The following is a 20423-nucleotide window of genomic DNA, read 5'->3' on the forward strand; positions in this document are numbered from 1 at the left end:
CAGTGCGTTTGTCTAGGCAAGTCCCTTTAATCTGACGTCACTGTTTATCACTCCCTCTCTCCTTTTCTTTTACTTACTTATCTAGCTCGAGAAGATCCCGGAAGGCATATGCGCTCCGTCGCAGCAACCTTCGCTACGCAAACACGCGTAATGAAATCTAAAACTCGTACTAACTACCACAACACGCTGAGCAAGACAAGCACACGCACCATCTCCGCGCCGCGGGATCCTCATACGTACTACCATACCGGACATGGCGGTCGAGCCTGCCCTGCTTTACGCTACAATGACGCAGCGAATACTGCTGCGAGCTAACGGCGTTTGGGTTGCAATTCGAAGAACTTCTTGAAGCGCACAACCTTCACTGGAATCTGGTACGCCGGCTTCTCGGAGGGTCTGGATACACATGACCCCGAATATGGTGAGCTCTCCGAGTCGCTCTTTCGAGTCGCAGACAGCTGCAGGAGAAAGCATTGGTGCATTCGGTACCCATCAATCGCCGACGGTCTCGTCGCACTGCATAACCTCCGATATGCAGGCGACCTCAATTCTCCAGTAAACGCAAACGCTCAACTTGAATGGACTCGGACAAGTGGAATGCACGGAAGCCTTGCCATCGACTTCGAGCGCTCGAGCATTCGAACACTGCTACTCATCGCACATGAAGATCCAACCGGCGAATCCTGCTCGGCGGAGATGGCTTGGCAACCACCCATGTACCAGAGCGCGCGGTTGCTGTCACTCGGACTTTGCACCCTCTTCGAAGCGAGACGACCGCCGGACCGACCGCGAAGGGAGCGAGCTCGCCCTATCTGTCCCTCGCGGTCTCGGGCGGAGTTCATTTTTGCTCGCGGAGGGTATAGATGACTGTACTCAGTACACGTCTTGCCGGACGCGGCGATCTCTTGTGAGAGCGACGGTGCTTGGTCTGAGGGGAAACCCCGAGGGTACTAGCACCGCGCAATTACGATCGACTGGAGAAGGTCCTCGATCAGGTCCGTGAGCGGCGCGTTGCCCTCGACGCACAAGTCGATGTTCGGCTCTCCTGTCTCCCACTCGCAAGGTCGGAAGGGGACGATCCACCGGAACTTGGCGTCGGCCGCGAGGCGATCATTAGTGTATATGAAGAGCTTGGTGAAGTGCTCCGTGAATGCGTATGCCTCGGAGCCAGGGGGAGGGAGAGGCAGGGGGGCGGAGGTTGTGTGCGGTGTGCCGGAAGACGAGCCAGATGAGGATCGGATCCAGTAATAGGGCTCGAGGTTGTGGTAGATGCCGTGTACCGTGTTTGCGCGGTAGAGGAGGTTGATGGCCATGTAGAAGAACGTACCCTGTGAGCCGGTGTTAGTGAGTATGACGGTGCGTTTGCGAGCCTTCCCAGGACAACTTTCTGAGGACGATCCCAGCAGTACACGCTCCATGAAGCCGAACTCCAGGTCATGCAGGAACCCTTTCCGGGCAGGGTCGGATGAGATCAATCGGTGCATGATCCCCGCCGTCTCCCAGAGGTTTCTATGTCCTGTCGAGTCCGAGTTCAAGTTGGAGGATGTCGATTCTTCTTCCACGAGTCAAATGTCAAGACAAAGAGAGCGCACACCTTCGATCGCTCCCATGATCTCACAAACCATTTCGAACGTGCTCGTGGACTCGGTGGACAAAGGGTTCGAGAGAAAGCGAATAAGTATAAAGTACACGAAGACAGAGATATGAAATAACACACAACAGCCTAGAGTAAGTCAGTCGTTGACGATCAACGGAACCGTGACAGTCAAATCGACATGCAGTGCTACAGTACATGAGCAGAGTACACCGGCAGTAGTACAATGATGGTAGGTGCAGCTCGGAGTTGTGTAGTACGATGTCGTTCCGAGTCGATTCCACGGGAAGTTCGACATGAACGCGGAACGATCGCTCGCATCCGGGTGTGGATAGACAGGTCGTGCCGTGCGGATGGCGGCGGAACAAGGGGCTCGAAGCACCTCCGATAAGAGATAGACACCGTGGTCGCAAAGCACGGTTCAGCGGGAGATGAGGAATGAAGCATCGACCCCGCTTAACCCCGCTTACCCCGTTTTGGGGGTGCAGCAGCACGACGAGGTCGCTGAGCAGGTCTGACTGGGGCCTCATCGGTGGCCTGAGACTTGCGCTTGGATCCAGCGCGCACTGTCGCGGGTTGAGAGCCAGGTCGCTTTTGCTTCGAACCTGTACGGGCTTTGCGTTGGGGTTTGCCAGCGACGACTGTGCGAGTGCGAGGGTCGGGCATAACGAAGGGCTTGGCAGCGTCGTTCTCGGGCCACCTGTTGTCGTTGAGAGCCTTGACGAAGAGCTCCTCCACAGCTGCGTACGTCACCATGTCCATCTGCTCCTTCACGAACGACGCAGCAAGGAGCTTCTTGTACCTGTTGTGAAGCCACGAAAGGGGAGTATTATCCGCGATTATCAGGAAAGACTTGTCCTTGAGCCAGTTCGCCTTCCGACCAGCCGCGACACTATCTTCGCCGTACTTGAAGATATCGGCCGAAGCCAGGTGCTTCAAGGGATGCTTGTGCTCCGTGTGACGCAAAATCACCCACAGGAGGACCCAATAGAACGACTGGAGATCATGATAGATCTCGTGCGGTATGCCAGCTTCTTCAAGCAACTGGATCGCCATGAAGTAGTACGTTCCCTTGATAATCGGAGTCAGATAATGCAGCATGAGTCTTCATCTCAACGACTCACAGTTCGCTCCTTCAGGTTCGCTTCATCGTCGTCACCGTTGTCGTCTGGCTCATGGATTTTTTGGTAAACGTCATCGAGTTCTGGGAAGTCCGAATCCGTGGCGTTTGATGACAGATCATCATCATCGACTTCCATGGCACATGAGCTGTAGTCGAAGTCGTGGATGAAGCCTCGAGATAGAGCCCCTTTCTCCAGCTTGTCGACAATAAGCACGTTACCGACACTGATGTCCCGGTGAAGTACTCCGGCCTTTTCCATTGCCAGCTTGTGTCCTGAGAACAATGAACATGAGCGTTGATCACTACGCGAAAGATTAACTGGAACTCACCTCTGATGGCATCCAGCATTGCTTCCACGAGTTCTCGAGTGGAGTGAAAGTTGGTTAGTGAGCGTCCAACTGTGTCTACCACGAAGCGCATATGACTGCGTTCTCGGTGCCATTGGTCGTTTCCTCGAGTGAGCCGCCAGGAGAAGGTCTGTTGCTAGTGATGTGCCAAGCCCGGCTCCAAGCCGTCAGGCTCCCAAAGCCGGCCCTCTTCAGGCCGAGCTGAGCCGAGCTTCGAGGACGGCTTTCGGAGCCTGACGGCTCGGCTCACGACTTCTGTGAGCTCGAGCCGGGCTCTCGAGCTTGAGCCTGACACTACGGATGGGAGGGGCAATTATGGTCAGTTCTTTAATGAATCTCAGCCTAAAAACTGTATAATTCAAGCTCACAAACCTTTTCCGCAGTATTTATTTGTCTCGTCTCTCGGTGGGGGCCCCCGGAAGTCGTCAATGTTGCTTTCTCAAAGCCACGACCTTGCAAGCGCCCGCTGTACTCGGGCTCCAGCTCAGGCCGAGCCGAGCTTGAGCTGAGCCCAAGCCGTCCTAGAGAGCCCGGCTCACCACTTCGACAAGCCGTAGCTCCCAAAGCCGAGCCGTAGCCGCGGCTTTCGAGCCGAGCCGGGCTCTGCACATCACTATCTGTTGCATGGGTCGATGGGGAGGAAGGGCGTTCGAAGTGCTTTGCCCGAGCACGAGCATGGATGGGGGAGCGCTCTCCAGAGAGTCGTCAAGGTCTGTGGTCTTCGTAGCAGAGAGGCGAGTCTGGTGGTCTATCTCATCGGAGAGAGTCGGCTCGCCATAAAGGGCCTTCTCCCACTGACGGACCTCTCTCTCGCCAAGATCTCCACCACCGAGAAGCATTGGGAGACCTATACGCTCATCGGGGTCGATAGCGGCGTCGAGGATATCGTAGAACTCTTTCTCCGGGAGACGCATTAGTTGACGCCAAGCATCCTTGATGATCCTCAGGTATACTGCCTTCCCAGTGCCGGCCTGGGTCGCGTCGTCCTGGGTATCGTTGTCATCCTGGGTATCGTTGTCGTCCCCGGTATCATTGTCGTCATCGGTATCGTTGTCGTCCATGGTCACATCCGAGTCGTCCACGCTCCCGTCGTCATTCCCACACGCACGACGATTGTCACGGATCCCCAACCACACCGTTGTCGCGCGAGAAAAGAGGCGGCCGTTCACGTCGAGTGCCTTGAACATGATGTACGGCTTCGGCTCGATGGTGTTGAGGTCCTCACCATCATTGTCGTCGTCGTAGACCTCTGCACGACGCGCCTCACGCAGGACGAGCTTCTCGATGTGGGGGAACTTGATCGTGTTGAGTTGCTCCTTCAGCCACTCCTCGTCGTCCGCATCCAGCTTCCTGACGGTGGGGTCGCATCCAACGAAGGGGACGGAGTCGCAGGGATGGACAAAGCGCCAGAAGAACCTTTGGAGAAGCTTCAAGTCTTCCAGCTTCTTCAACGAGAACGGCTTGGATACGACGGCACAGGCGTGGTCGAAACGGGCGATGCGCGCGATGTCGCCGTAGAATCCGAGCACGAATGTCGCGAGGAGGCCATGGGCATGCATCAGACTCCGAGCACTCACAGCGAGCTGAACCACCGTCTTACAGCTCTTAAGGCTGTTCGACGTGAACGGGTCGTCGGCGGCGGTCGCTTTGGCCTCGATGATCATGGAGAAGTCGGACCATGTCGGATTGGCCGGGTCAAAAGGTGAGACGGTTCCGGGGAGTAAGACTGCGAGGTCGGGGTAGGAGGTGTGGTGGTTGGATTCGAACTGGGTGAAGGGGAACTTCATCTCGTGGGAATGGGAGCGGAAGAACGACAGCCGTTTGTCTTCGGGGAAAGGTTTCACCAGGGTGTCGAGCCCCTTGAGCTTGAGTGATGTGAGTACGATAGCATGTCGTTAGGTATGCAACCACCACACTCACCAGCACATCGTAACTCTCCACTTCCTGTCCTGCCTGAGGAGTCCAGTCCGCGAACACGTTCTTGACATTGCTTCCGAAGTTGCAGCGAGCGCGAGAGGGGACGAAGGTCCTGATGAACTTGTCATTCGAGCCATCGTAGAGGTTGATTCTGTCGATGAGTTCCTTCTTCCAGCTTTCGATGACGGTCGACTGGAGCTTGTCTGCAGCGCAGGCTGGGTGGTTGTTAGCACCCGACCCGCGGACAGGTGTGGAGGGCTGGCCAGCCATACCTGAGCTGCCTGAGTAGCAAAGGCCACTAACAGGGGTTCTAGTTTCGAGAGACATTTTATAGAGTTGGGGAGGCGGTTGGGTTTGAACGCAGTGGATCGGGAGGACAATGGGTCTGGACACAAGCGCGCTGCGACCCGGAAATGCAACCGCATCCACGGCGTCAATTTCAAAGCGTCAGCCACAGCCCATCAACAATCAGATAAATACAAGCCCCGCGCACCGACCTTGCGATCCGTATCTCACTTTAATGGGGAGAAAACGGAGGGACCCTGGAAAGAGGCCGACAGTACTTCCGCAGTGAACTGTTGCTTGGTGGCGAGGCGCAAACTGACGGCAAATGGGGTGGCGTAGCGTAAATGCAAGCGCGTAGTAAATCACAGCTGGCAATGTCGCACCGTCGATGAGCAAGAACGAGGCTCGAGCTGATATAGGTGCAGAAGAACCCTTACCTGCGCACGTTCAGCGACGAGATGTCACTCGATCAGATAAGACCTTTATGAATCGAACAATGACTAACCTTTGTGGAGAATTGTACAATGCTCCTGATTCAGGGTCCTTCTGAGTGGATGCAATGCTGCTTAGTACCAGTGGGGAGAGGCAGCCCCTACTATTTCGACGGCCAGCGTCTATCAACAGATTCGGCGTCTACACGGGGCTGATAGCGGCGAGATCTTGAGAATCTCATCTTATCAATGTTCAGACGAGAGATCCTGCTTGCCGAGAGGACTGCTCGATGGTCATTGACGTTAGGACCACTCCCTGTCAGTATTTGAGTAGAAAAGCACTACGTATAAATGAGATAATGTTGCTTTATTATTCTTGAACTTCTTGGTACACGCAGGATCCTTAATGCTCGGGTTATGGGCTGAAAACTATGCAAGACTGCGGTCACGTGCTCCGAGCGGAGAACATGCCCCAATTAAGACATCATCTTCCGAGTACATTTACATTACGGGAAGCGACAGACATATATGTGTATGTATTTGCGTTGTCCTCAAGTGTTCTATCTGAAGAAATTAGTGTGGTACTGGGCAGGAGAACCAAGTCAATCACCAGTACCATGGGCGTTTAAGGGCCTGTGGCTGACGATCACGAACCCGATGCGACTGTTCTGCAGTCCGCTTTCGACGATGATCGCAATAAATATCTATCACATCTTGTTAAGAAGGATTGTACCTGTGATTTGTCCAAACTGATTGTCAGTGAATGGGGTTCAAGGATAGAAACTGCAAGAACATGAATTCGGCTGTCCCCAGATGTTACGATTTACACACCTTAGAGTCATCGACCAGACAATCGGTTTGGACAATTTTCCATAAACCATTATCCATTAAGAATGGGCGATGTCTGAGCGTTATCGGGAGGCAATAGCGGACTGCAGAAAAAACGACCACTTCTTCAGCCACTCAAATGCGCGTCTATGTGATCTTCTACTAGGAGATGCACTCGGCAACTCGGCATGGCCCATCTGGTTTATCACAATGGCTTAGACGCGTGTCCGCGCGCTAACGTTTTCTCGCAGGGCGTTGCTGCTCCCCAGTACCAGCGGAGGCCCGACCGGTGCCAGCGTGCGAAGCCTTGGATCTTGGCGCGCAATATGCGATCGGGCCGGAACTTGACTCTCCCACGCTCTCTAACCACCAACGGTAATTAAGGGGCCTACTCATCATTGTGCTCTGTTACTCTCACATTATCGTGTACCTTATGCGCACCACAAAAGAATAGAGCGGCGGCTTTTGGACCAGAGTTCAAGTTGCGAGTATCTCGACGCGACTATACTTCCCACTCCGCACCCAATCCGCATATCAAAGCTCCTTGGTCCGTGGGTAGATGCTTACAGCACCATCAATCAGCCAGATGGCCTGGACCAACTCTAATTCCATACTCCGCCCCAGCATGTTGCCGTAGCCTCGTGTGGAGCGTGTATGCCTCAATAGGTATGCCTTGGCCCGAGCGTATAACGCTCTCACTCCATCGTCCGGAAAGCCAATACGATGAGGCCACACTGTCATCTATCAGAATTCAGGCTGACTATTGGAAGTAACAGACCACCACAGTCAAGTAGTATCAAGCAGGAGAGCGGATTGAATACAATCAGATAACGAATACAAGCTCAACGGCATCCAAATGGCCCCCTTTCCATTGACCCGGGGCGGTAACGACTGATAAATAGGCTCATCCCCGTTGTACTCGCAGTTGTCTTGGACGGCCAACCAGACAACGGTTGTTCGTGAGAGACGATGATCTGTGGTTGTCACTCTGAAAACACTCCGACGAGGACTTGTAGGTCTCGGAGCAGCACAAAGAGGTCGGGAAACTCCTCGACGGAGTCTTTGTAGACATGGACTCGGTGATGTAGCTCGCTGTACCAGGCGGCGATCACTTGAGGACTGTCGGCAAGAGCATCTTGCGGAGTAGTGAGGACGTGGGAGCATAGCGTGCAGAAAGCACTGTCACGGCGGATCATACCTAAGTGTGCAGCATAATTACTGAGAAAGTTGGCGAGAGAACGTGTTGAGTTCGACATCTTTACACTTTGCGTGTTCCACTGGGGTGGTTGCGTGATGGTACGGCGATCGGATGCCAGCAATGGTATCTGGCAAGTGGCGCGTGCCGCACCAAGTCACTGAGAGTACCAAATGCGCAGCATAAAGCACTGGAAGGAACCCATCCTGAGCTGCTGCCCTTGAATCGCAATCGAGGGCGATGGTTCGTAGGTCAAACGCGACCGTACGGTTCAGGATCAACGTTTCGACTCTGACAGGCGCCCGCAATGGCACCGGTCCGGAATTTGACGCCAAAGAAGTTAAGCCCTTAGCCTGCCCACACTTTGAATGCTGCGAATGTCCAGCATCGTAGCATCGTCGCGACTAAAAGATCGCGCTAAAGCTCTGTACCAACACCATAGCCAGCCCTATAAATTATCTGTCAACCACTACTACCTAGTGATGAACTAGGCTCAGGGCGAGTTACGACCGCTGTGTTCCCTCGAATCCTCTTGAAGGCAATGAACGCTGACTGCAAACAGGACGGCATTCAATTCGGGAATATAGTACAGCTGTTAGGACAACATGACTGGGTAGGGGTTACAGTAAGTAATCGATGGCATACGCTCGGAGAACGTGCGACTGAACCGGAACGACTCCTGCGCAAAGTTGTCTGCAGAAAGTCGCGCAAGTGTTCGTGCTCCTCGTTCGCAGAGGTGAGGGTGATACGGGACGCATGCGGGAAACGATAACCCTCATTCGTTGTGAATATAGAGGTTCAATGCGTTGCGCAGAGACCTGCGGAAGAAGAAGGAAGATACCTTTCACCACAAGGTAGCTCGAGCGAAGCCTCGGTGCAGCCTAACCCTGCTTGCCTCGTTTCAGAGCGCAGCAGTACGAAGAGGTCGCTTAGCAGGTCCGGATGAGGCATCATCAATGGCCTTGCACTTGCGCTTGAGTCTAGGGCGGACCGCGGGTTGAGGACCGGATTTCTTCTTCTTCGAGGGAACCGGCTGTCTTTGAACCATGCTTTCATGCGTATGAGGGTTGGGCATGACGAAGGGCTTGGCAGCGTCATCCTTAGGCCACCTGTTGTCGTTGAGAGCTTCGACGAAGAGCTTCTCCACCGCTTCGTATGTCAACTCGTTCTCCTCTCCCTTATGCCTATAGACGGATCTTGCAAGAAGGCCCTTGAACTTGTCATGAAGCGCCGTGAGGGGGACGTTGTCCGTGATTACCAGACAAGACTCGTTTCTAAGCCAGACCAGCTTCAGAGCGACCGCGGCCGAGCCGTCCCTGAAGATATCGGCGGAAGCCATCTGCCTCAAGCGATGGTTGTGCTCCATGTGGCGCAAAATCACCCACAGGAGAACCCAATAGAACGATTCGAGATCATGAAAAATCTCGTGCGGCACGCCAGCTTCTTCAAGCAATTGGATCGCCAAGAAGTAGTACGTTCCCTGAAAGATCCCAATCAGATAAAGCAGCATGAACATCATGTCAACCACTCACGGCTCGCTCCTTCAGGTTTGCGTCAGCGTTGTCAGCGTTGTCAGCGTCGTCGTTTGCCGCGAGGACTAATTGGACGACGTCATCGAGTGAGCGTTTTGTGCTGTTGTTCGAGGGGTTTGTTGGCAGATCGTTGTCGACGCCCACAGCACATGAGCTGTAGTCGAAGTCGTGGATGAAACCTCGAGATAGAGATCCTTCGTCCGCCTTGTCGACAATAAGTATGTTCCCGACACTGATGTCCCTATGGAGCACTCCGACTTTCTCGGTGGCCAGCTTGTGACCTGCGAGCAATAACATGAGGGTTTGACCACTCGAGCAACAACTAGAACTCACCTCTGATGGCATCCAGCATCGCTTCCACAAGTTCTCGAGTAGAGTGGAAGTCGGTTATTGAGCGCCCGATCGTGTCTACTACGAAGCGCATATGACTGCGTTCTCGGTGCCATTGGTCGTTTCCTCGAGTGAGCCGCCACGAGAAGGTCTGTTGCGTGGGTCGATGGGAAGGAATGGCGTTCGAAGTGCTTTGCCCGAGCACGAGCATGGATGGGGGAGCGCTCTCCAGAGAGTCATCAAGGTCCGCGGTCTTCGTGGCAGAGAGGCGGGTTTGGTGGTCTATCTCATCAGAGGGAGTCGGCTCGCCATAAAGAGCCTTCTCCCATTGACGGACCTCCCTCTCGCCAAGGTCCCCACCACCTAGAAGGGTTGGAAGACCGATACGCTCCTCTGGGAAGATTTTCGTGTTTAAGAGGTTGTAAAACTCTGTCTCCGGGGGACGGAGTAGCGGACGCCAGGCATCCTTGATGATCCTAATGATTGCCTTCTCCGTGCCGGCCTGGGACACGTCCTCTGAGGAGGAGGAGTCGTGCATGGTCACATCTGCCACGGTCTCATCATCATTCTCGCCCGCGCCGCGATTGTCACGGATCCCCAACCACACCGTTGTCGCGCGTGAGAAGAGGCGGCCATTCACGTCGAGCGCCTTGAACATGATGTATGGCTTCGGCTCGATGGTGTTGAGGTCCTCACCTTCATTGTCGTCGTCGTAGACCTCCGCACAACGCGCCTCACGCAGAACGAGTTCATCGACGCCGGGGAAGTTGATCGCGTTGAGTTGATCCTTCAGCCACTCCTCGTCGTCCGAATCCAGCTTCCTGACGGTGGGGTCACATCCAACGAAGGGGACGGAGTCACAGGGATGGACAAAGCGCCAGAAGAACCTCTGGAGAAGCTTCAAGTCTTCCAGCTTCTTCAGCGAGAACGGCTTGGATACAACGGCACAGGCGTGGTCGAAACGGGCGATGCGCGCGATGTCGCCGTAGATACCGAGCACGAACGTCGTGAGGAGGCCGTGGGCATGCATCAGACTTCGAGCACTCACAGCCAGCCGAAACACCTCTTCACAACTCTCGAGGCTGTTCGACGTGAACGGATCGTCGGCGGCGGTCGCTTTGGCCTCAATGATCATGGAGAAGTCGGACCATGTCGGATTAGCCGCGTCAGGAGGTGAGACGACCCCAGGGAGTAAGGCCGCGAGATTGGGGTTGGAAGTGTGGTGGTTGGATTCGAACTGGGTGAAGGGAAACTTCATCTCGTGGGAATGGGAGCGGAAGAACGACAGCCGTTTGTCTTCGGGGAAAGGTTTCACCAGGGTGTCGAGCCCCTTGAGCTTGAGTGATGTGAGTACGATAGCATGTCGTTAGGTATGCAACCACCACACTCACCAGCACATCGTAACTCTCCACTTCCTGTCCTGCCTGAGGAGTCCAGTCCGCGAACGCGTTCTTGACGTTACCTCCGAAGTTGCAGCGAGCTCGAGAGGGGACGAAGGTCCTGATGAACTTGTCATTCGAGCCATCGTAGAGGTTGATTCTGTCGATGAGTTCCTTCTTCCAGTTCTCGATGAGGGTCGACTGGAGTTTGTCTGCAGCACAGGTTGGGTGGTTGTTAGCACCCGACGTTCGCCTCGGTGTGGAAGGCTGGCCAGTCATACCTGAGCTGCCTAAGCAACCAAAGGCACTAGCAGGGGTTCGAGTTCCGAGAGACATTTGAAGAGTTGGGAGGATGGTTGGGAGGATGATTGGGAGGGTGGTTGGGATTCGAACGTAGTGGGTCGGGAGGACAATGGGTCGGAACACAAGCGCGCTGTGACCGGAAATGCAACCACGTCGGCCATAGCCCATCAACGATCAGATAATCCCGATTCCCGCGCACCGATCTCATGACGCGTCTACATAGCTTGAATGAGCCGAAGACGGAGTGACCCTGAACAGACTCGATTGACGATACATCTTCCACAGTCAGCTGTTGTTGGATTGGGAGGCGCAAAATAGCCGAAGATAGGGTGAAGTGGCGTGATATTAAGTGCAACTGTACTGAAGTCACGGACGAACCAGCGATTTTATGAGCAATAGAGCTCTTCAGTATGTACGGTGGCGATTGCTATGTGTGCATTCCTTGAGCAGATGATATACACTTACCTCCGCGGAACGAACAATAACGCACATATGCAAAGAGATGCCCTCTTCAAGTGTCGCGTTGAGTGAGTCAATGCAATGCTAAGTGCCTGTGGGCCGGCGGCGGGAAGGACAGTGCCAGCGAAGCCCGACCAAGTCGACTCTTCGTCTCTTTAGCGCGCAAAAAGGGCCGATCGGACCGGAACTCCTCTCTCGTTTAACCACTTTCCGGCCAGCTGCGAACTCATCCCTATGCTCTTGGTATTCGCATAGAAACGTGTGCAGTACAGAATACGAGTGATGCACGCACATGAGCTTTCCCATTCATCAATACAGTACACAGCAAAATAATCATCATTCTACGACCGCTCGCTCACGCATCAATGAAACAAGCATTGCCGCGCTACAAGGCCTGTATCGAAGGAGAGACATAGAAGAAGGCGGCAGATCCATGGCTGCTTTTTATTCGCATTTGCGCCTCTTGGGGTTCGACGGCCCATCCTCCCGCACCATGCAGGGCCCAGCCTCATCTTCCGCGCCATGAGGGCAGACGTCGAGCGCAGCAACAGTAGCAGTATGCTTCTTCACTCTGAGTATGCCAGAGCCGTTGACGGCCATACTGCGGATCTCGGCAATCGGCTTCACGCAAAGTCCCTCTCTATCGTCCTGCTGGAAACGCGGATATAGAAGGGTGCACTGGACGCGGTCGTTTATGGGCCACCCAGGTTGCGCCAGGGCGTGGTCGAAGAGGTCGAGTACAGACTGGTACGTGAGAACCTTGCTCTGATAGCGATTGGTGCACATCTCCGTGACCAGTCTCTTGAAACTCGCCATCAGGTCCGTGAGCGGGGCGTTGTCCTGGACGATGAGCTTGTCATCCTCGTCCCAGAAGCCACCCCAGAGCCATCGCGTTTTCTTTCTCAAGGCAACACTGAGGTCGTCAAACTCGAAGACTTCTTCCAATTGCGCATGTCCGAGGTTGTGATGGGTGTGTTGCAAGATGAGCCAAAGCAGGACCCAGTAGTACGACTCTAGGTCGTGATAGACTCGATGCACCACACCGCTCTGACCCCCCCTCAATAACTCGCAGGCCATGAAGTATCGGGTACCCTGGCCAAACCTTTGTTAGCCGTTGATGCCGTGAAGAATATGACAGGCTCAAACTGACCGTTCTCTCCCTTAGCTCTGGTTTGTCAACGTCGCGAGGAGCATAACTGGTTGAAGCAGGTGCCAGATCATCCGGAGCGGGTTCTGTCATGGAGCTATAGTCGAAGTCGTGGAGGAAGCCGACAAATCCTGCTTTGTTCGGCTCTACAACGATGAGGATATTCCCGAGACTAATGTCTCGATGGAGGAGTCCCGCCTTTTCCCAGGCAAGGCGATGGCCTGTTAATGCGTAAGCTTCAACGTTCTTCAAGTGCAGAACGCAGAACGCAGAGAACATATGGCGTCCCTGAGGGCCATGACAAGCTCTCTTGTGTCGCGGAACTCGGATAGCGGTCGCCCAACGTCTTCTATAACGAACCGCATGTGGCTACGCTCACGGTGAGCGTGGAGTGATCGAGCAGTAATCGAGCAGGTAACTGTCTGATGCTGTGGCCATGGAAGCGAGGTTGAGAATTGGTGGGGGTATCCCGGTGGAGCCGGGGAAGGTGTCTCGGAGGATGTACCAGCTAGAGTAGTACGCCCAGCGGTACTAGCAGTCGTAGGTGACTTGAGGTGGCGCTCATCGGTCAAGTACTCGGCATTAGGAGAGCACGTCTCCCACGATCGCAACTCCAGTTGTCCAATGTCTCCGCCAATCACCATCTTCGGAAGACCCCAGCGTTCTTCATCCGAGATAGTGCCTGCTATGCGACGATAGAAATCGATTTCAGGGCGACGGACAAGCGGCCGCCAAGAATCCTTCAGGATGCACGACTTGACGTTCTTCTCGGCGCGTTGATCCTCCTCGTACGTGTCCTTGATGGCGCGCCATACCATGGTCGATCGCGACATGAGTCGTGGGTTGACGTCAACCAGTTGGTAGACAAAGTACGGGACCATCGTGCCGCCTTCGTCGTTGTATACCTCCACTCGTCGCGTCATGAAGACATCCATGCTCGTACGCCTGACGCCAGTGCGCGAGAGGTGTTTCTGCAGCCACGCGTCCTCCGCCGTCGTCAAACACCGAATGGTCGGGTCGCATCCAACCACAGGCGAACCGACGATGGGATGGGTGAAGTGCCAGAAGAAGGACTTGAGGATGTCGATGTTCTCGTGGAGGTTGAAGGGACGGCTGACGATACAGACGGTGCGGTCGATCCGGGCGATCCGGACAGTGTTGCCGTAAATGCCAAGGACGAAGGAGTAGAGGAAGCCATGAACGAGCATGAGGGTCCGCGCGTTCCGTGCCAGCCGAACGATGGTCTGTACATCAGACTTGGCAGACTCGAGGGTGGGGAAGGGGTCTTTGCTCTCGCTGTCCTTCGCCTCAATGCACATGGAGATGACTTCCCACCTGCTGCTCTTAATCGTCGTGTTCATATCTGTAGCTCCAGGAAATGAGACCGAGATGTCCGGGGATGACTTGGAATGATCAACGGAATTGGAGCTGAGAGGGAAGCGGTAGTCGTGCGAGTCGTCGTGCGACTCCCAGAAAGTGAGTCGGACTTCTTCCTCGAAATCAGAGACCAGAGCCTCTAGGCCGGCACGCTAGAAGAGACTCATACGGTGAACGGATGGACGACGATGAAAATGGTATGCGATGCACCACTTCCGGGATACACTTCACGGCCAGTGAACCTTTACCAGGTTGATAGTTGGAGAACGCGTTGGGGTTGAGGGCGACTTCGGCTGCTTCGTATATAAATGAGCACGGGACGAGTTCTTCCAGGTAGTCCTCCAGCGGAATGTCGACGAGGATGATTCTACTGTCGAGTTCGGAAGCCCAACGCTTGAAACCACCGGTGCTGTTGATACCTGTATTTCCTTTAGGACCTCAGACCTTGGGCTTGTTCGTAGCAGCCTGCGAGTTGTGCCATACCTGGGCTAGAGCAGTCACAACTGCGTAGAGAAGAACTTGAAAAGGACATGATACTGCGAGTATAGGGCAGGTGGCGGTGAGGAAGAACAATGGTCGGCGCAGAAGCGCTCGGTGACGCATCCGGGTAAACAGCCTTAAAACGCAAGTATCTAAAGGTTGAAAGCTTTGTTTGTAAATATCCGGGTGCGGCTGATGACCCATTGGAGTTCGTGAACTACTTAACGCGGCCGCGAATAATTTGAGATCAACGGCCTAGGAGCCAGTAAGTTGTCGACGGATTGGTCAGTCATCTGAACTTTCACCCTTTGATTCTCAACATAGCATGCTGAGAGGCCCCCCGCTCTGCACAGTCTCGCGCTCGCAGGTGTACGGGTCCACGTTGAATTCGTGAGAGTGATCATGACTATACTGGACACTAACCTTGACAATTTACGGTTGGTGTAGCGAATGAATGGACTACAGTCTCTATCAGCCCACTGGGAGCCCGCATCGAATTTATAGTACGGGTATGACGAAGTGGTCGTGCTAGCCGTGGTCCGAGGTCGTGGTCGTATGTACATATCTACTACACTGCCAGCCTGCCGGGAAGACAAAGTCGGGAGCCCGGGACGCCGGACCGGTAGCGCGTTTATTGGGCCCAGGCCCCACAGGCCGCCGCTGCTGGCACATGACTACCGTTACGAGTCGCTTGACCTCTTGCCTCCGACCACGGCTGCGTTGCATTCGATCCTCGACAATTCTTCAACGTTGCACATCAGGGATACTTTGAACCAGTTGAGCTGCCCAATCCGACGCCAGACTCCGCAAACTCATCCTGCAAGTCTATCAGTCTTGCCGTCGGACGGTCAGGACTGCCGCAGGTGGCATTGCGAGTGTAGCCATACCTAAATACGGTGCAATCCGTGCGGACTAAGGCACTGTGCCTTACGGTCCTCTAGCCCCTGGTGGGAGTGCGACCAATGTGTCGGCGTCCCACGCGCCCACAGCTTTGGCCTCGGTGCCGTCCGTGCGAATGGATATACGAAGGTTCGTGTCTATAACGCTCATCCGTGCCTCGTCCTCGGTTTTTACACAGGCAATCTGCTTCTATGTCTTGACCTTGACAGCGGTACAGGATCGCATTGGGTCAGTCGCCGTACTTCGACGGTGCCGGCCGTAACGCTGTCGCAGCCGAGCGTCCCGCCCCTCGATAGCATGAGGAATATACCCAAGGTGCGTAGGACATTGACGAGAGCAGTGCATCCGCTGACTGACTGGACTCCCAGAAACCACTGTACTCGGATCCGGCTCATAGTCGGGCGATAGTAGCCGTCGTTCTCGAAGACTAGCTCCACGACGCCATTGGTCTTGCTCAACTCGAGGGCAGACACACCGATTTTGTGGATGATTTTCTCGTTTACTGCAATGGGGGAGGCCTCGCACAGACATGAAATGGCTGCTCGATGATTGGTGTTAGGAGTGGGATGCTCCTCGGTACACTCGGTGACCTTAGACATAGGTAATCTCCTTCGACTTTTTGAACGTTATCCTGGATCACATATAAGGTCCAGTTTGTCTTCGGGGATCCCTCAGAGAACAGCTGCATCCTCTTACGTATCCTCGCCATGGCTCTCAAGTCCCTTTTGTCAATCGTCTCTCTCTTCGCAGCCCTTCACACCACTAGTGGTACGCATTTCTACCTTGCCATCGTTCATCGTCGACGCATCTCTGATACCAATTCTGCTTAGCTGCGTTGACACGCCGAGTCGCATGCGACGACGGTGTTCACACCGCGACGAACGCAGCCTGCTGTCAGCTCTTCGCCGTCGCTGACGACCTCCAGCAAAACCTCTTCGACGGTGGCCAGTGTGGCGAGGACGTACACGAGTCTCTTCGGCTCACCTTCCACGACGCTATCGGTATTTCGCCCGCGATCGCTGCTCGTGGTGAGTTCGGGTAAGTCTTCCGCGCGACTTCATACCATGATGTGATCTCATGTTGTGTTCATGTAGTGGCGGAGGCGCCGACGGCTCGATCGCCATCTTCGAGGACATCGAGACCAACTTCCATGCCAACTTGGGTGTTGATGAAATCATCAACGAGCAAAAGCCGTTCGTCGCTCGCCACAACCTTTCAGTTGCCGACTTGTGAGTATCCGCCTTCATGGGTAGTACCCATTCATGACGGACTGACCTGGCTACAGTATCCAATTCGCTGGTGCTTTGGGCGTGAGCAACTGCCCGGGTGCCCCCCAGCTCGATGTCTTCATCGGTGCGCATCGAAGGGTGATCTTATGCATCACGCCGCTCACGCTACCTGCAGGTCGCCAAGACGCCACTCAGCCAGCACCCGACATGACTGTTCCGGAGCCTTTTGGTTAGTACCTCTGATACTTCCATAGTTTCTCGTGTATGGCTGACGTCTTTAATAGACTCCGTTGACAGCATCTTGGCCCGCATGTCGGACGCCGGCGGCTTTACCAACGTCGAGGTAGTCTGGCTCCTTGTCTCGTAAGTCTGCTCTTCTGTTTCGTAGACTTGCAATTGACTCGCCATTCAATTGCAGTCATACCATCGCCGCTGCGGACCACGTGGACCCCACGATCCCGGGCACGCCTTTCGACTCGACTCCCGACCTGTTCGATACCCAGTTCTTCATTGAGACCCAGCTCAAGGGCACCCTCTTCCCAGGGTACGTGTTCCATCTGTCAATGCCGGGCCAATGTTGTCCATGACATGGACAACGAACATCGGCCCGCGAGATCATGAACCGAAGCTGACCTGAGCTGCGTTGACCCGACCCGCAGGAACGGATCGAACCAGGGCGAGGTCATGTCTCCTCTGGCCGGCGAGATTCGTCTCCAGTCTGACCACGACGTGAGTGCGATGTCTTTAGGATGGCTGCTGCTGGTCGATGCTGAGTTCTCCCTCTTGTACTTGAATAGCTCGCTCGCGACTCCCGCACGGCGTGCGAGTGGCAGTCTTTCGTCAGTGCGTATCTTTTCTAGTCTCCTCTGGTCGGCAGGGGGGCTCGCGTAGCTGATGGGTATTCCTCCAGACAACCAGGCCAAGGCACAGAACCGCTTCAAGCAGGCGTTCAGGAAGATGACGCTTCTCGGGAACGACGAGAGCCAGCTCATTGACTGCAGCGAAGTGGTACGTCGACTTTCGTTAGGTAATACCTCCCCTCTGCGTTTGAGCTGACGGTGTGTCTCTAAGATCCCGGTCCCGCCGCCTCCGGCTAGCGACGCGCACTTCCCGGCTGGTCTGACCATTGACGACGTTGAGCAAGCTGTAGGTTCTATCTCCTTTTATCGGGCTGGAATGCGGACATACTGCTCATGCCTGGGCCTTTTAGTGCGCGGCTACCCCGTTCCCGACTCTCCCGACCGACCCTGGCCCGGTCACCACTGTCGCACCTGTGTATGTATCTTCTCACTTCGACTTCAGTGTACGTCTCTGACAGATGCTCCTCAGTCCGCCTTCCTGAACATATGCGGACGAACCGGAGTTAGAGCATGAGTTCAAGAACATAGGTCTAAGGAAAGGTGTTTGAGATGGTGATATGTAAATGTGGGAGAAAGTCGGTTTCCGTCGGGTTGTGTGTCGCTCGCTGCGTATGGGCCTATTTGGTGTACATGTAACGTGTTTGGATCAGGGAAGTTAACTTGAATTGTTCTCTCCTGTTTACAGCACGCAGTGCGGTTGCCAGTGGCAATGGCGCACTCCCGATCGTGACGCCGGTGGACGCTTGAACAAGCCTGTCCTGAACCATAGTCCGAGCAACGGCCGCGAACGGAGGGTTTCTCTGGTGAGCCGCCGTTTCCCGTCTTCACGAGCCATCGGCTAAGTACCAACTGCCAAACATCGCGCTAGATCAGAAGTCTCGAAAAACATGGCGCACTGCAACGCTGTGCGAGTTATTCTCATCTAAGCGCTTCAACATCGGACACTTGACCACTGCAGTCTGTCATCCACACAAAGCAGGCCGTCACACAATATGGGTAACAGCTACTTCGTGGCCCGGGAGGAGCAGGAGGAAAATAGTTCAGGAGACTCGTTGGGGCCGTTGAGGTTGCACAGCAGCGCTCGACAGGACGAGTCGACCTCGAAAGTGGCCTGGGAAGTTTCCGATACCCGTTCCTCGGCCCCGCACACAAGCCCATGACTCAAGTCCCCCCAGATGAGTTGTACTCACATTTCAATGCTATTGCTTACGCTTATCGTTCTCAGTCCGATCCGCGATCGTACCGCCATCGCAGGGTGGTCCCGTTATCGCAGGCTCACCCATTCCATGCGTGCCAACTGAACCTTCAGCAGAAGTTCTGCCTCCTGTTTTGCCGAATTCGCTTCAGGAGATTGTGTCGCCGTATACCCCTGGCACACCTGTCGCAGTTGGAAGCAAACGTCTCCGCCCTAATCAAATGGTAAACATGGCTTGTTTGTCGCACACTGACTGTTCACTGACAGGTCCGACAGGAAGTTGAATTCATCGTGTCTCCTGAGGGCCATACTGAGTCATGTATCAATCCGGACTCGGAGCCTCCTGCAGCGCCCTGCGAAGGCACGTAGACGACCCTTGGATCTTTTGTGGGCCCGTCTTGAGCGCAAATCCGTTTGCTGCAGCTGCGAGTACCGAACCGGCGTCACCCCCTTTGTCCCGTGCCAGCGTCCCCAGCACCGTGGCCTCTAGCGTAGTACACTGTGACGCTGAATCTCTCTCATTTCCCGGACTCGGATCCCAGGACCACATCCCTCTGTCGTCAGTCAATATGGTAGGACTCCGAGCCCTGCTATGGAATCACTGGATGATGCATGGAAGGTGCGAACCCATATCTCATTTCTTTGGCACATCTCATTAACTCTTCGACTCTTGACTCTCAAGAGCCCGGTCTCTGATGGTCGACGTTCTACTCATTCGGTCGAGAAGCTGCCGCCATTGGACTCAGTCATCGACGAGACCCGCTTTGTCGAACGAGAACAAGCTCCATCATCTGGTGCAGAACGTGACTACTCTGAAGGTGTGTAAGCTCTATGATTGGTTAGGAGTTGATGCTCAATTGGCTAGATTCCGCAGCCGAGGAGTGTGAACTGGCTCCGTCACGATTCAGAAGACGACGACGACGTCGCGGACGTCGCATATTGTACGTCTCTGACCCCACAGGCATGGAGGAGCGACGCTCTCCAAGTCTAGGATCTGCCAGTCGTAGAACACCATCCATAGGTGCAGAATTAGCTGCTCGTCGCAAAGCAGCGATTGACGTCCCTCATCCACGTTCTTGATCTTGGGACTCCATAAAGTCTACGGAGTGGTACCGCCGCCCACCTGGATCTACCCCCAGTGCGAGTGGTCAGCATCGTATGCTAAGCAGCTCTCCCGTCGCGACGCATGGGACATCGGAGCTCGCGTGCCACAGGACAGCAGAGTATGATCGGCGGTCTAGCCTCCGGGAGGATGACCATCATGGGCGGGCTCAAAGTCTCAGTCGTAGTCGTAGTAGGTCGCGACCTGTCTCTGGTCCGGTGTATCGATTGATGATATGTTGCAGGTTCACCAAGACGTCTATCGAAGTCGAGGTCGAGGTCTCCGGCTCCTTCTGGGATACCTGTAGTAACAATCTTCCCGGGATCTCGCTCAGACCCCAGTACATTCCCGCAACACTTCGTCCCACCTCTGCCAAATGTCATTCCACGTCCGCGTACTCCCATCATAAT

The 20423-nt window shown here is 54.7% G+C and overlaps 5 protein-coding genes across 5 annotated transcripts; 2 read left to right on the forward strand and 3 right to left on the reverse strand.

Moving 5' to 3' along the window:
* Positions 1-2254: 2254 nt before the first annotated feature.
* L226DRAFT_425563 (uncharacterized protein) lies at positions 2255-5206 on the reverse strand (the record flags this gene model as incomplete). Its single annotated transcript, XM_067674635.1, has 6 exons — positions 2255-2665; positions 2719-2990; positions 3047-3169; positions 3864-4035; positions 4147-4929; positions 5006-5206. Coding segments are annotated over 6 exons (1962 nt in total), but the record flags the coding sequence as incomplete, so codon positions are not given.
* Positions 5207-8786: 3580 nt separating this feature from the next.
* Positions 8787-11240, reverse strand: L226DRAFT_424930 (uncharacterized protein; the record flags this gene model as incomplete). The annotated part of the gene is made up of 4 exons (XM_067674626.1): positions 8787-9200; positions 9253-9533; positions 9586-10918; positions 10974-11240. Coding segments are annotated over 4 exons (2295 nt in total), but the record flags the coding sequence as incomplete, so codon positions are not given.
* Positions 11241-12167: 927 nt separating this feature from the next.
* Positions 12168-14779, reverse strand: L226DRAFT_526400 (uncharacterized protein; the record flags this gene model as incomplete). The annotated part of the gene is made up of 5 exons (XM_067679044.1): positions 12168-12815; positions 12874-13091; positions 13376-14399; positions 14458-14666; positions 14731-14779. The coding sequence occupies 5 exons, from the start codon at positions 14777-14779 to the stop codon at positions 12168-12170; spliced, it is 2148 nt and encodes a 715-aa protein (XP_067530264.1).
* A 1555-nt stretch (positions 14780-16334) lies between these two features.
* L226DRAFT_471367 (manganese peroxidase isozyme precursor) lies at positions 16335-18171 on the forward strand (the record flags this gene model as incomplete). Its single annotated transcript, XM_067676376.1, has 12 exons — positions 16335-16395; positions 16458-16665; positions 16722-16856; positions 16913-16980; positions 17032-17085; positions 17141-17219; positions 17275-17400; positions 17516-17585; positions 17654-17699; positions 17767-17864; positions 17928-18002; positions 18067-18171. 12 exons carry the CDS (start codon positions 16335-16337, stop codon positions 18169-18171), a joined length of 1125 nt encoding a protein of 374 aa, XP_067530265.1.
* Positions 18172-18925: 754 nt separating this feature from the next.
* Positions 18926-20000, forward strand: L226DRAFT_266909 (uncharacterized protein). Its single transcript, XM_067673431.1, has 4 exons — positions 18926-19135; positions 19188-19530; positions 19594-19729; positions 19777-20000. Exons 2-4 carry the CDS (start codon positions 19229-19231, stop codon positions 19900-19902), a joined length of 564 nt encoding a protein of 187 aa, XP_067530266.1. The 5' UTR covers positions 18926-19135; positions 19188-19228; the 3' UTR covers positions 19903-20000.
* The last annotated feature ends 423 nt before the right edge of the window (positions 20001-20423 follow it).

The sequence above is a fragment of the Lentinus tigrinus genome (assembly GCF_003813185.1).
Source record: "Lentinus tigrinus ALCF2SS1-7 unplaced genomic scaffold L226scaffold_44, whole genome shotgun sequence".
NCBI lineage: Eukaryota > Fungi > Basidiomycota > Agaricomycetes > Polyporales > Polyporaceae > Lentinus > Lentinus tigrinus.